This window comes from Meriones unguiculatus, chromosome 3, assembly GCF_030254825.1.
Source record: "Meriones unguiculatus strain TT.TT164.6M chromosome 3, Bangor_MerUng_6.1, whole genome shotgun sequence".
Taxonomy (NCBI): Eukaryota; Metazoa; Chordata; class Mammalia; order Rodentia; family Muridae; genus Meriones; species Meriones unguiculatus.
Window position 1 is genome coordinate 150600727 of NC_083351.1, and position 14867 is coordinate 150615593.

The window sequence follows — 14867 nt, forward strand, 5'->3', positions numbered from 1 at the left end:
GAGAACTAGGTATAGAACAGGACAAAACGTAAAGAAACTTCTAGCTTAGAAAAGGCTGTCTTCTAAATTCAATAAAAATAGATTTTTTTTTTAACTTCACAGAGACTTAGGATTAATAATTTCTCCTTTTTAACCAATCTATACTGAAAATTTGTTACCTTTAAGTCATCCGATTTCTTTAATAAAATGCAGGGGTTTCCTAGAAATACTGGCTTTGAGCCAGAAGTGGTGGGGCACACCTTTAACCCCCCAGCAATGAGGGAGGCTGAGGCAGGTAGATCTCTGTGAGTTCCAGGCCAGCCTGGTCTGCAGAGCAAGTTCAGGACAGCCAAGGCTACAGAGAAACCCTGTCTCAAAAAAAAAAAAGTAAATAAAAGTAAACCCTCAGTGAAGTCATGTATGTTAACTAATTTCAACCCCTTACTGAAGCTTGCTCATTTCTGTGCCTTAAGAGAAAAGCTAAGCTAATACTTGCTAACCCATCACCTATGGAGAAAGTAACTTAATAATATTGTATCTGCTCATGGGTTTTGTCCAATTATGCATCCCATATGCGTTCCTCAATCTCCAGCTGATTCAGACATCTGTACGGCAACAATGGAAGCCCCTAATAATTCAATTTTTATTCCAACAGCAGCAAACGAAGGAGGAAAACAGGGGACTCTACCAGAAGTCCAGGCTCTCATAGGCATCTGGTCAGAAAAACCATGCAACAGCAACTAGAAGGAACAGTGAGAAATTAAAGGACAGTTGAGCAAATTGCTAGCAGGCTTCAAAACACTGGAACAGAAAGAGACTGGGCACAGTGCAGAACAAAGCACAGAAATCTAAAACATGAACACAACATTTTTAAAAACAGCTCGAGACCTGGCCATGACTAGGAATATGGAAATTTTCAGAGTCGAATGCTATTTTCCAGAAATAACAAAACAGAAAGATGAAAAGAGCATGAATTCCAAGATGGAGAACACACCACAGGACATGCACATACAGAAATGGAAGAAGAGTACTTTCAACATGCCGTCACATCATAAAGGAGCCCAGCTGCCTAAGACGAATACGATCGGAGTTACACGGGTTATTTGTTATTTGTTTAAATTATTATTTTTGCATGTATACTCCATGGGGGTGGGTAAGACAGCATGTGTCACGATACTCATGTGGAGGTCAGAGGACAACTCCAGGGAAGCTGTGCTTTCCTTCCGTTTTTACACTCCGTGGAGTGAATTAAGATTGCCAGGACAATGCCCACCACCAGGACAATGCCTGATAGGTCAGCCGCTTAAGTGTTAATAAACTATCCCTTAAGTGTTAATAAACTAGTCACTGAATTGATAATGAAGTAAATTTAATGTGTTATTTGTTCTCCAAAACATGTTATATGTGTGTATGTATAAATAAATAAAAAGAATAATTACAAAGGGAGAAAAAAATGAAACTAGGATTTCTGGAACAAATCTTAAAATGGATGAAGTTTGAAAAAGCCAATATGGAATCGCAGACCACAGAACTTTTCACACCAACTGCATAAAACAGTAAATAAATGTAAAATGGCACTCACGAAATCCTTGGTGGTGGGTAAGGTCTTCTGTGGAATATCATGAAGTCTTTTTTAAATAAATGTAGTTCCAAGGACAGAGATAAGTGGGCACAGCCAGGTAACATGAACTGAACTGAGTAAGTTCTGGACCAGGAGTCAGACTCTGAGTCCTAAGTCAGTCTCTGTGGATGGAATTGGGAAGCAGCCAAGTACAGACGTTAGCCTAAAATGGGAGGATGGGGCAAGGTGGTCCTGAAGACCTCTACAATGCACTTTTCTAAACATTTTATTGTGGTTTAAATGTAGCAGCCCTGTTTGTATCTAAGGAAGTCAGGAAGGAATAGCAGTTAAGACCGAAACTTTCATGGAAATCGAAGAAAAAAAAAAACATAGGTTCTTAGCTACAGGCAGCTACTACCATTACAAATAAAAATGTAAGATGTCTACTGATAAAGTTTCCCAGCGCGGTGTAATGATATCATGGCTGAGAGGGAGGTAGAAACTGCGTGAGAAGCCTTAGAAATGCAGATATAATCAATGCCCACAGCAACCTACTTTAAGGTGAAATTCTGAAAGGGAATAAAAAATAAAATAACGCATCTTTTTAATGTTCCTACAGCTGCTGCTGGAGAACTCACTGAAGATGACTCAGTAAGTAATACTCAGAAGACAGCTCTTCAAATGTAAAACAAAGTCCTAACATAGGCAAAGAAATACTGTTTTCAAGCCTAAGACAAAAGAAGATGTTACTGTAGGGTATTGCTTGAAATAAACTAAATTATGCCTCCCCAGCTCCCAGAAAATTCATATACTGAAGCCCTAACTCCCAAAGTGATGATATTTGTGGGAACAGATTCAGAGAACAATCATGTTTAGATGAGGTCTTGAGAGGGGAGACCTTCATGATGGGTTTCACATAAACATAAGATGCTAATTAAGATGTAGCATGGAGAGATGGCTCAGCGGTTAAGAGCACTGACTGCTCTTCCAGAGGTCCTGAGTTCAATTCCCAGCAACCACATGGTGGCTCACGACCATCTGTAATGGAATCTGATTTCCTCTTCTGGTGTGTGTGGAAACAGAGCATTCATATACATAAAATAAATCAATCTTAAAAAACGATGTAGCATGTGAAATGTTGCTTCACAACACCCATATTCACAAAATATGTGAACGTAGGAGGAAATTAACAAAAACAAACTAAAGGTCTGTTGGCTGTTGTTCTTAAATTGCAGATTCAACAGCATCACCAGAGAGCTTATTAAAATGTAGACTATTGGCCTCCACCACCAGAAACACTGAGACCAGGGGACTGTGTTCACAAGTCCTCTGGATGCTGCCAATACACTGGCCTACAGTAAGGGACAGGAGGTGGGGAGAGAGCCAGCTTCCCACCTGGTGGCCCACCTCTTATACTCAAACCACAGGACTGCAGGAGAAAGCTCCCTATGGCCTTGGAAAGCAAAAAGGCCAATGACGGCTTACAAACTAAGTCAATGAATTTGACGACTTTTTTCTCTGGTTTAAGAAAAGATGTTCTGTGCTTGACAGGTTTTGGAGGGCACTGTCAGTAGCTGAAGACCATATTCCGCTCTTTTCTGTTGGCTTGTTTGTTTTCGTTTTCCAAGACAAGGTTCTCTGTGTAACAGCCCTAGCTGTCCTGGACTTGCTTTGTAGACCAGGCTGGCCTTGAACTCACAGAGAACCACCAGCCTCTGCCCACCAGGTGTGCGTCACCATGCCTGGCCAGATTCCACTCTTTAACTAACAAGAAAAAAAATCCCATGGAAAAAACTGTCTTTAGAACTAGGGTTAGAGTTCAGTATTAGAATGCTTGCCTGGTTAATTTTGTAACCAGAGTTATGACATATTGACATTAAACTGATAGAAAAGTTCAACCTTACCTTTCTGCTAGATTAATCCCCCCCCCCGACGTTTCTCTTTCTTACTTCAAGTGTAAGTCATAAAGTTCGCTTTTATCGTTGGAGCTAGGGCTGCAGTCCCTCCTGGACTATCAATTATATTAATTCCTTAAGTTCAAGCTCCTGGATTTTGATAGCACAGTGGTTCTCAACCTGTGGGCTGTGACCCCTTTGACAAACCTCTAGCTCCAAAAATATTTACATTACGATTCATAACAGTAGCAAAATAATAGTTATAAAACAGCAACAAAAATAATTTTTATGATTGGAGTTTACCACAACATGAGGAACTGTATTAAAGGGTTGCAGCGTTAGAAGGTCAGTTTAGCGCTTACCTTAAGAGTCACCAAGCACAGCTATTGTTGGGAATCACAGTAAGGAGGTTACCGTGCTCAGAGATACGGCCAGCAGACAATCAAGAAGCATAGCACACAAGCACCAATTTGATTTCACTCAGAGAAGAATAATTAGCCAATTCTAAGTAATTACTTAAAACACATGACTATGTCATGAGAGAAACCAGCCACTAACAAGTATCATGAACCCCCCTCACCCCAGATTCCTGTATACAGGAAGTAAAATGGAATAGCCTGTGAAAACTACATTTCTTTGTCTAAATAAATGTTTTGTTTTCTTCCTGGGTTTGAAGCATATGCAAGTGAGAATCAAAAGAATCAGGAAGTTGACAAAGGGAAAAAAAAAAAGGACTGACAAAAGAGAAACAGTTGTCAACCATCTGCCTGTCTCTTCTAAGGAAACAAACTGCCTTGATTTGGCTGCCATTTATATGGTTGGAATACCTTGGTATCTGTGTTCTTTCGAGCCATGGCTAGCTAAAGGACGGTCATGGGTCGACCAGATTGGATCATGCACATTATATAGGTTCCAAATGAGCAAAATGAATCCCGTTAGAAGGTCACTCAGGTCTTCCACCTAAAAATCACAAGGGAAAAGCCCTGCTGTTCATCTGAGGCTAACCCTAAAACTCTGGGCTGTACTGAGCCGAAATTAACCTCTAATTAAAATCAGCACTGAGATGGCCAGCAGAGGGCATATCTATTGTTACTCTCCCAGAACATTTCATACATCCAAACTGATACCAATCACAAGTACCTAATTTTAGAACATCCTGACCAGCCCTCAAAGAAACCCTGTATTCGTTAGTAGACATTTCACTAACATCCCTAGCAACCCTACAGATCCTGTTGTTCTGAAAATGTCACATAAATGGTATTCTATGCGGTCTCTTGTGCCTGGCTTCTTTTACCTATAATCATGTTTTCAAATTTCATTCATGCCACAGCGGGATCAGTATCTGAATTTTGTTTTGTGGCTGAATAATACTGTTTTATGGATATGTTATTTTTTCATTCATTGGTTGATGGATATTTGAATTGTCTGTTTTAGGTCTTATGAGTACCATTGCTATAGTAAAAGCAAAAAGAGTTTCCCTCTGTTGTGGAGAAATAACAAATGTAAAACAACCACTCTAACTGCAACCAGTGGCATTAGTACATTCACACTAAAATACAGCATGTCCGCTCTATCTGAAAGATCTGTATCCATTAAGGAGTAGCTCCCTATTCTTACTATGTGGTAACCAATGCTCTACACCGTTTTCATCAATGTGATCATTCATGGGTGTGGTATTACACACGATTTTATCTCTTCATTTAGCTTGTCTTCAGGTTCAGGTCTGGTGTAGGGTTAAGTCTGTGTCACATTCTGCAAAGCTATTCACCTTTCATCTGCCTTTTAGCTATTTTGAGCTGCTATGAACAAGACTACACAAAAGTCTGGGTTCCTGCTTCCCATTCATTCTTTCAGGGGCTATGGAGTGGAACTGCTAGGTCTTACGGCAACAAAAATTAATTTTTATAAAGGAACTTGCACACTGTTTATCCACCACAAGTACCTGAGTTTATGCCGAACCCATTCATTCTTTCAGGGGCTATGGAGTGGAACTGCTAGGTCTTACGGCAACAAAAATTAATTTTTATAAAGGAACTTGCACACTGTTTATCCACCACAAGTACCTAAGTTTATGCCGAACCGGTTTTCAGTTCCCTATGGTATAAATGCTTTCCAGTGACGAATCATTTTACCTTTCCACCACAGTCTTTAAAGGCTACCCAGCTATAGTGATTTAAACAGATGTTCAAATTTCCTTGAGGCCTGGAAATTATTTGGCACTAAAACTAAGCAGATTTTCAGATGAGGACTCATTACCAAGCTTTGCTGAGTAACTCCTCTTCCCCTGCCCCCTTTGGCTGCTATATACTAGAATTTGTTAAGCCCACTTACTAGTTTATGAAGATAAACCGCCAGCAATTGCTTCATTAAAGTATCCCAGAATAATCACATTTTCTTTCTCATCTGAGCCGTTTGATGTAAGCAAATTCTAAACTTAAATTTTTCCATTGAGTGCTTACCACATTTTGCAATAAGCCCACCAGCCCTTGAGGTGTCTTCAAGGGACATTTGCTATGCAAAGGGTAGCAAGGAAATCTGCAGTATCCTACCATAGGCATTTCCAGTTAAAGTCAGGTGACACCAACACCTTGCCTTTATTTTAGCTATCATAGTGTAAACAAGAGTTGTTTTTCTTTCCAGCTTTGATGATTTTATTCTCACACTGAAAAATGAACACCCACATACATATGCACCAGAGAATTCCTTCCTCAAATATACATCTTTCCAGGAGTATTAAGAGAATAAAAAATTCAAATGCCATGAACCTAAGCTGGGAAAACATTAATAAAAAAGTTGAAATATACTTGAGAAATCAATGTTGTTTACAAGCTATGCTTTCGTGGTAAGGTTACCTCATTAACACTTGAACAGTAGGTCCATTTTCCAGTGTACAGGCTCTAATTAATTGTCTGTTTCCACAGGGTCTCCTGGAGCGCAGACTTGCCTCTAACTCCCTATGCAGCTAAGGAATGACTTTGGACTTCTGATACATCTCGCTGCCACCCAGATGGTATGTACCAGTATGTTTTTCCACATGTTTGTACAACTGGTGGTGACTTTTATGTGAGCAATGTCGCAAGTGCAGTGCTGCCATGCTAGCTAGAACTTCTAGAAGTTAGCTTTGTGGAACCTAAGAGAGAAAAGACATCAGATAACCTTCGCTCAGGCATGACTTATGCAACTGGCAGTGAATTCAATGGTAATGAATCTACCACATTAAGCAGAAATGCACAAGAGTTAGATATTGATTTATGGCCAAAAATATCAGAACCAGAGGCTTGCAGGAATCTAACTCTGTATGTTCTCTAGGGGTAACGATTCAGTATTCATGTCAATGAGAATTGTGGGGTGTGGATAGCACATGTTTTTATTACCAGCACTCAGGAAGCAGAGGCAGGTGCATGACTGAGCTGTTGGAGGCCTGTAAAAGAACTTTGATTTGCCTGTTTCAGCTGTCTCAGAGCCGTTGCTAACATAGGCCTAAAACGTTTTCAGCCTCTTTGACTTAACGCTTGTTTTTTTGAGCTCTGGGCAGGCTGGTTCAACTCAGCTGTTCTACCTCAAACTCCTATTCCAACAAACTTACTCAATCTGGCTTTTCTCTCAGCCTCTGAATTTCTGTTTGGCCTTCAACTAACTTTAGCAATCTGCTCTAATTTCCTCACTCCTCATTCTCTGGCTCATTCAGTCTTCACCTGCAACACATCTATTACTCTCCCGGTAAAACTGCCTTTTTCATTGCTCCTTAAATAGCTTCTTTTTCTTCTCTCTTCTCATGAGAGCTGGGCGTATCCTATTCCATCAAGTCTTTCTCTGATTCACTGTTTCTGCCATTCAATTAGACATCACTTTCAAACATGATGCTTCCTTCCAGAAATTAACTTTACCTTCTTTGTTTGGGTTTAAAGGCACATGTGTACTACCGCGCCTGGATCCAAGCTTTTCTTTACCTGAAATCCTGAAATTTGCTCTGTACCAGGCTGGCCTTGAATTCAGATCTGCTTGCCTGTCTCCTTGGATTAAAGGTATGTTTGTATACACACAGACCTAGAAGATCTCTGGATGTGATCTCTTGCCAGAAAAGCCATGTTCTGAATTAACATTCCTCTACAGAGACCAGCTGGTCAACAAAGGAAGTTTCAGGCCAACCAATGCCACACAGGAGACCCTGTCTCAAGGAGGTGAGAGGCAATAAACTGTATCTTACTTAGTGGCCCTACATGACTCCAAAATGCAGCCTATCTAATTTATCAAAAAAAAATTCTCCTAAAAATAAAATTCATACACCATTATTTATTCAACTGAATAATTATTTTAAAAAATACATTTCTAATTTCAATTTCTTTCTCTGCCCTGACCAAAATTCTCGTTCTTCAACACATTGTTAGTTTTTCTAATCACTCAAATATTCCTACTTTGATATACTTGAAAACTAACACATACCACAAGGTATCACATACTGATTTTATGTTTGTTTAAGAATTATCTGAAGGTCATTCTGAAAGCCAAGGAATTGTAGGCAACAAGAGAAAAGCTGTGAGACAGTAAGAGCCTGAGAAATGCCAAGGTTTTTTTTTTCTGTGAAAAACTTTTGTTGCTTTTTTCTGATAACAGAGATATTTAGCCCTGTCCCTGACAAATTAGACTAAATACATTGTTTGTGAACTATTTGAGTAAAAAAAAAAAAAAAAAAAAAAATTGATGCTGGGGAATTAGCTCACAGCTCATTAAAAGAGGAACTCTAAAAAGTAACTGGACACATTCCCAGTCAGGTAACTGTGCAATAACCACACCCCTTTAAACTACACTACATAACGGGAAAAGGCCCCACAAATAAGCTGTAAAGGTTGGTTTTCTCCAAAGGTAGGTAATAATGAATATGCTGCTTAGTAATTATGAAGATAAGCCAAACTCTGAAGCCTTTTTAGAATGATGCAAATTAAAATCCCAAAAGACCAGCAATCGAGATGTTACAACTCATTTCCTTGTAAACCCAGTACTTGGGAGGATGAGGGAAGACTGCAGTGAGAGGGAGAGTTCCAGGCCAGCCAGGGATAGAGACACTGTTTCAAAAAGCAAAAATGTGAGCCAACCAGATACTAAAAGTGGTAGTTTGATGCAATATAGAAAAACCCAAACATGAGCTGGGCATGGTGGTACATGCCTTTAATCCCAGCAATCAGGGAGGAAGAGGCAAGCAGATAGGCAGCCTGGTCTACACGATAGCCAAGGATACACAGAGAAACCAAAAAAGAAAACCCAAGTATGCAGACACTCAGGTTCTTTATATAAAAAGGCAAAATATTTGTATAAAAGCCACATATCCTCCTGTACATTTTAAGCCATTTCTTGATTGCTGATATCTAATACAGTGTAACTGCTATGAAATGTCCCACTGTATTGTTTAAAGAATAATAACAAAAAGTCTTTACTCTTTAGTACAGATAGTTAAAAAAAAATACTTCCAGTATTTATGGGTTGAAACCATGGATACAGAATGCATGTAGACAGATGGCTGACTATATACAGGAACACGCACAGGCCTGAATTTCAGAAAAGCTGAGTTCTAGTCCCTCTCTGCTCCTAATTAGACAGCACACTCATGTGACCATCACTCAAGTCAATATATAGTTATTACTAGGTCAGTACTCAGGAGGCTAAAGCAGATGGATCACAAGTTCAAGGCCAGCCTGGGCTACATAGCTAAAGTATGTAAAAACAAAAACGAAACACGAGAGCAACAAAACAAAGAATACTAGTCCCCTACAAACTGGCTACCCTTTAACTCCATCCCATAAAGACTACCACTAACCAATCTACCATATAGCTTAAGATTTGTGCTCCTCCCCTTACTGTGAACTAATGTCAAGTTCTTTTCATGCAGCAGTGTTTGAATCCATCCGGACCTGTGCTTCTGTTTAGAATTTTTCTTTTACTACTCTGGAATGGTCTATGTACAGCCCATCGCTTCGCCCACTCCATTCCACTACTAATATTCCATTTTTTTCCCCCAGATTGAGGCCATTATGGGTAATTGCATGTCTGGCAATGAACAGCTGTATGCACCTCTACTGAGTGCATACCCTAGTGTGGGATAGAGTCATACGACAGTTTATATGTAAGAGTTTAGTCCATACAAGTTAGGCAGGTATGATCATCACAGAAAACGTGGAGCAAACTGGGGCCAGGAGAAGCTGCTGCTTCTGAACTAGTGAGTTACACACTTCTACCCTCTGACCTGTGGTCCTCCACTCATCAAGGTGCCTCGTATGTACACAGCAGGAGCTCAACACAGTCCAGTGCAGCCCTGTGCTGCCTGACATCATCGGGAGATGGATGGTATATAATAGAGAGATCCTGTAAAATAACAAAGGAGCTAGAAACTGTCACTCAGTGACATTCACCATACAGCACCACCGGACAAAAACCACTGGACGTTCAGTCACGTCGGTGAAAAGAAAGCCACACCGCCAGTCACCTGAAAGCACAGCACAATCACGTGAGCGTACATACCACTCGATGATGGTGACAGTAACAGACAGCCTGTTGCTGCTTTCTGTGTTTGCTGGACTGTACTACATTATTTTAATGCATTTAGTGCACTGCTGTTTATCAAAAGGCTCCCGTGACATTAAACCATGCTGTGTTACCCTGGCAGCGGCCTCCTGCACTAATGTTTACCAAGTCTCTAGATTGACTCAAGATACCTTGTTGAGTGATTGGCCTGTACTGAATAAGCTTGTACACTAAGATATGATGTGCATAGCAACAAGATGGCCTGATGACGCAGTTCTTGGAACACACAGTCCTGTGCTTAAGTGGCATATAACAGCATTAGAGGAAAGGTAAAACCCCTGCCCCTACTCTTCCCAACTCTCTTAACTAAAGTGAGGTGACAATCTTACATTACCATTTTTTTTTTTAATTTATAAAATGTAGCTCAAATGAGTTAGAGTCCCACCTTTAATCTACAGCGAATACGTCATAAAGAGACTGCTGCTGGCTTAACAGCATATAAACATCATTCTGAACCAACTAAATCTCAACACTTAGGTGTAGCCCAAAAAAGATGACAAAACAGATCCGGAAGTTGTGAGGATCACCCAGGGCTAAACCGCTGTGTCACCTTCATGGTTAACACCACCAGCCTTAATTTGGTACATAACGGGAAAAGGCCCCACAAATAAGCTGTAAAGGTTGGTTTTCTCCAAAGGTAGGTAATAATGGATATGCTGCTTAGTAATTATGAAGATAAGCCAAACTCTGAAGCCTTTTTAGAATGATGCAAATTAAAATCCCAAAAGACCAGCAATCGAGATGTTACAACTCATTTCCTTGTAAACCCAGTACTTGGGAGGATGAGGGAAGACTGCAGTGAGAGGGAGAGTTCCAGGCCAGCCAGGGATAGAGACACTGTTTCAAAAAGCAAAAATGTGAGCCAACCAGATACTAAAAGTGGTAGTTTGATGCAATATAGAACACATTTCCTAAGACATATTTATAGAGTACATTGTATCCCCCAAAAAAGCTCTCTAGTAACCTCCCACTGTGTTCAACACACTTCAGGAAGAGGCCTGCAAGGACTTCCCATAGAGGCTATCCAATGCCTCTCCCTCCTGAGTGTGTTTCTGGTGGTAGTATTTACTCTTTGCAGAAACACTGTCATCTATCAAGAATACTCCTGAGGTCACGACAGACCAGTTTCCTCAAAGCTTAACAGAACTGGAAGAGTCTGCAGAATGTTTCTTCCAACAGGACCTCATCAGGTAACTTTCACAAAGGTCGAAGTATACAGATATCTGTTGTTGGTTTTTAATTCCTGTTCTGGGGACATGATAACTCACCAACACAAGGAATGCTCACATCCTAACTTAAAAAATTCATCTATTTTATGTTACCATAACAAAATAGGCTGGGTACTTTGTACTTTTTAGGGGGCTGGTTCTCTGAGACCGGGTTTCTCGGTGTAGCTATGGCTGTCCTGCAGACCAGTCCGACAGCCTGCTTCTTCCAGGTACTGGGATTCAAGGTGTGTACCGCCATACCCACCTGACGTATTTTTGCTTCTTTTTGGAGGTGGGGGGTGGGGATGGAGGTTCCAAGACAGCATTTCTCTGTGTAGCCGTGGCTGTCCTCCAACTCAGAGATCTACCTGCCTCTGCCTCACAAGTGCTGGGCCTAAAGATGTGTGCCACCATCACCCAGCTCTAAACTGCCCCTCTCCTGAAGAAACTGTTTATAATTCTGCTATACACACACACACACACACACACACACACACACACACACCTGTGCTCACCTTTCTAGGTTTCAGGTTTTAGTACTCCCATGTTCAATCTACACTCATTAGTTCTTGGGCTGGGTGTGGAATTGTGTCACACTCTGTACTTAGCCAATGTGAAACCTCTGTGCAGTCCTGAGCACACCATCCTCAAAATATAATCTTAATCTTCTTTGGCCCTAACCTACTGTTAGGGTAACAGGCAATTATTATACCTTTTAAACTTAAGGGCGTTCCACAGGTTCTCAAATTAAAAACAATTCTACGAAATGGTAGATATGTTTCTCTATTTTAAAATTTTGCATTGTCTAAGAGTTATACCGAGAACTAGGTGAACCTAAATGTCATTCTTATTCAAGGAAATCATAAGTTGTTTTCCAGAATGTTTGTCCCCCAGAAACTAGCTCATCACTGCTGTTCAGAAGGAAAAGAAATACCACAGTCCTATTTTCAGCACAAGTCTCCTAACAAAGGCTTGCTTAGTTTAAACAGCCACCCTTTAGCCATACCTGCCTCCCTCTTTTGGTAGATGTGCTGATTGGCAGTACTGAAATTTTATACCCCACTATATAATACAAGCCATTGATACCAACAGAGTTTATCTTTATTGCTCTGACATTATCTAATCTCTTATTCTCTCATGTAAAAGCAACTATAGGAAGCATAATAACATAGAGGTGTGTGACTAGGAATCAAGCTGTGGTCTATTTATTTATTGAGACAGGGTCTCACTGGAGCTCTGGATGGCCTGGGAACTTGTTCCCCTCTGCCTCTTCTGTGCTGGGATTAGAGGTGTGTGCCACCACACCTAGCAAGCTATAATTAATCTTAAAAGAAAAACAGCACATAGAGTCCCCTACACATACACTCCTCTTTCAAAACAACTTTTTAAAAAGATTCTTTCTCTTCAGGTGCACATTTAAAGAAAGAGGAAGACAAATGAGGTATGAGGAGAACTTTCTGAGTAACTGACCAAAATGTAAACAGTGAAGGAAAGTATGGAGTCACTTTTTTTGTTTGGTTGTTTGTAAACCAGAATGGCCTTGAACTCACAAAGATCTGCCTGCCTCTGCAGGGATTAAAGGTGTGTGGTGGAGTTACTTTAATCTGTTCTGTAAAATTCTCTAGATCCACTCCCACTGTTCATAAAGGGATAGTCAGAGTAACAACTAAAAGCTGGGCGTGGTAAACACTCTGGGAGGCTGAGGCAGATTGATAGGTGACTTCAAAGACAGCCTGGTCTACAAAGAGAATGCAGGACATCCAAGGGTATATAGACAAAACAAACAAACAAAAACCCTACAAGGATAGACCACTGCTCTTCAGGATGACATAATCACATTTAAATTTCTCTTTTGGATTATATACATAGTCTTCTGAACACTTTTTTTTAAACTAAGGATTGAACCTAGGGCTCCCACCAATCTAGGCAAGTGTTCTATCAGAACACATTTCCTAAGACATATTTATAGAGTACATCATTTCCCCCGTCCCTTCCACCCTCCAAATCATCCCACAAACCCTTCCTTCTTCGTGAATTGTTGCTACATAGGGGTGTATTTCTAACTACATAAATTCAACTTCAGTTTGTAAATTTTTAAAATGAGAACTCTATTACAGGTCACCCCATAATCACTCAAGATAGACTTAAGATAAAATTCGTGTGTGTTGATTCACCCCAGATGCTTTTTTAATAAACAAGGAGTCTCCAGAATGCGAAGCTCAAACTCAAAGATTTGGAGCTTTGCAAAAAGCTCCTCCTACCTTTGGTCTGGCCAGGAAACGGCCACCGGCAAGGATGCGGGTGGCACAGACACTGCTGCTAAGCGCAGCTCTGTTCTAGTAGCTGTTGCACTGTACAGCCTTATAAAGCTCTGTGATAGCTTCGGAGATGGGCAAAACCCTAGTCTGTATTATTTCCTTCAACAGATTTATACCAACGGCCAGTTAAGTCAAGCGGTAAGAAACAGATTATGGAAGCAAAGGTGGGTTGGGTTTTGTTTACCTCAAAGTCATCTCCCAGTTTTCCCAAGTCAATGTGTATCTTGACATCAAATACTACTTCTCTCTCCCCCTTTAGGGAAGGGAATTCGTTACCGGCTCTTACTGTTTTCATTTACCAATCTTCACTATGTTAACGTATATGAAATAATCTACTATACGGCAACTCACCTTAAATAAGAACTAGTCCTGTTTCCCTGGGTCTGAACAGTAGATTCCCCAAGTTCCCATAGCTAGAACTATTTTCAAACTCAAGATCCCCAAACCTGTAACTGCTTTCAGGCTGACAATCTGCTCAATAGCTCTGCCCTTGCAAACAAAGCTCCGCAAGCCAGAGGCCACGGGCAAAAACAAAACAAAACAAACACCCCCCACCCCAAAACCTTCCAGTGTTGCAGGACCTCCACCAACCACCACCCTACAGAAGCTCATCTCAAAAACAGTTCTAGGGTCAAGGAGATCTGAACAATTCCTTCCCAACCCGGCTAGCGTGTGCAAACTCCAGCCTAACAAACCCGCGGGAAAGGTGCACATTCTTGGAGTTAACCAGTAAAGAGCATTAGGGAGGAAGGAATGCGACAGGCTAGGTTAATGTCTAGGCTGGCAAGGTGTACCCCACCCCCACTTGGTCAAAGCCCCGCGCGGGTACTGGTTCTGATTCGCGAGATCCAGCCTCCGAGTCCGGACCCACCCTCCTAGTCCTGCGGTCTCCATAGCACGCCAAAGCTGGGAAGCCGCTGGCGGGGAGCTGTGCAAATACTTGCCACTCCACCCCCACCCCTCATCCTGTTGCTTTACCGGTGCTGCAGCCCCACGAGTCCCAGAGTGATCACATGCGGCACGTCTAGCTGCGTGGGCCACTCTCCAGAAGCGATGCACCCGAACACGCCGCATTCCTCACGGATCCCCAATTCCTCCAGTTCCATGGCGCCGCCGAGAGCACGTGGAGGGACCTGCTGCCGCGGCGTAGCCTAAGCACCAACCAGCTGTCCGCTCAGCCGTAGTACGCCCGAGAAGCTCACGCTACAGACTGCCTCCTCCTTCCCCTCGAGCTAGACCCTCTCTACTGCGACGGCGCGCGCCGCCCACAGGAGGCATGGCCATCTCGGCCTCCAGCACGCCGCCAATCAGCTAGGCCACAGGACGGGGG

General features: G+C 41.6%; 1 protein-coding gene and 1 long non-coding RNA gene across 3 annotated transcripts in view; one reads left to right on the forward strand and one right to left on the reverse strand.

Annotated features, from left to right (window-relative positions):
• Ppat (phosphoribosyl pyrophosphate amidotransferase) overlaps nt 1–14793 on the reverse strand; it is a 39177-nt gene extending 24384 nt beyond the window's left edge. Inside the window, exon 1 of one of the 2 annotated variants that reach the window (XM_021662594.2) lies at nt 14516–14793. In XM_021662594.2, the coding sequence (XP_021518269.1) occupies nt 14516–14643 (128 nt within the window). In that variant the 5' untranslated portion in view covers nt 14644–14793. The remainder of the gene's footprint in view (nt 1–14515) is intronic. The other variant, XM_021662595.2, reaches the window with a different exon arrangement.
• LOC132653177 (uncharacterized) lies at nt 2158–7674 on the forward strand. The gene is made up of 4 exons (XR_009590925.1): nt 2158–2191; nt 6357–6445; nt 7344–7460; nt 7549–7674. It is a non-coding gene; the product is annotated as an uncharacterized LOC132653177 (long non-coding RNA).
• Nucleotides 14794–14867: the final 74 nt, after the last annotated feature.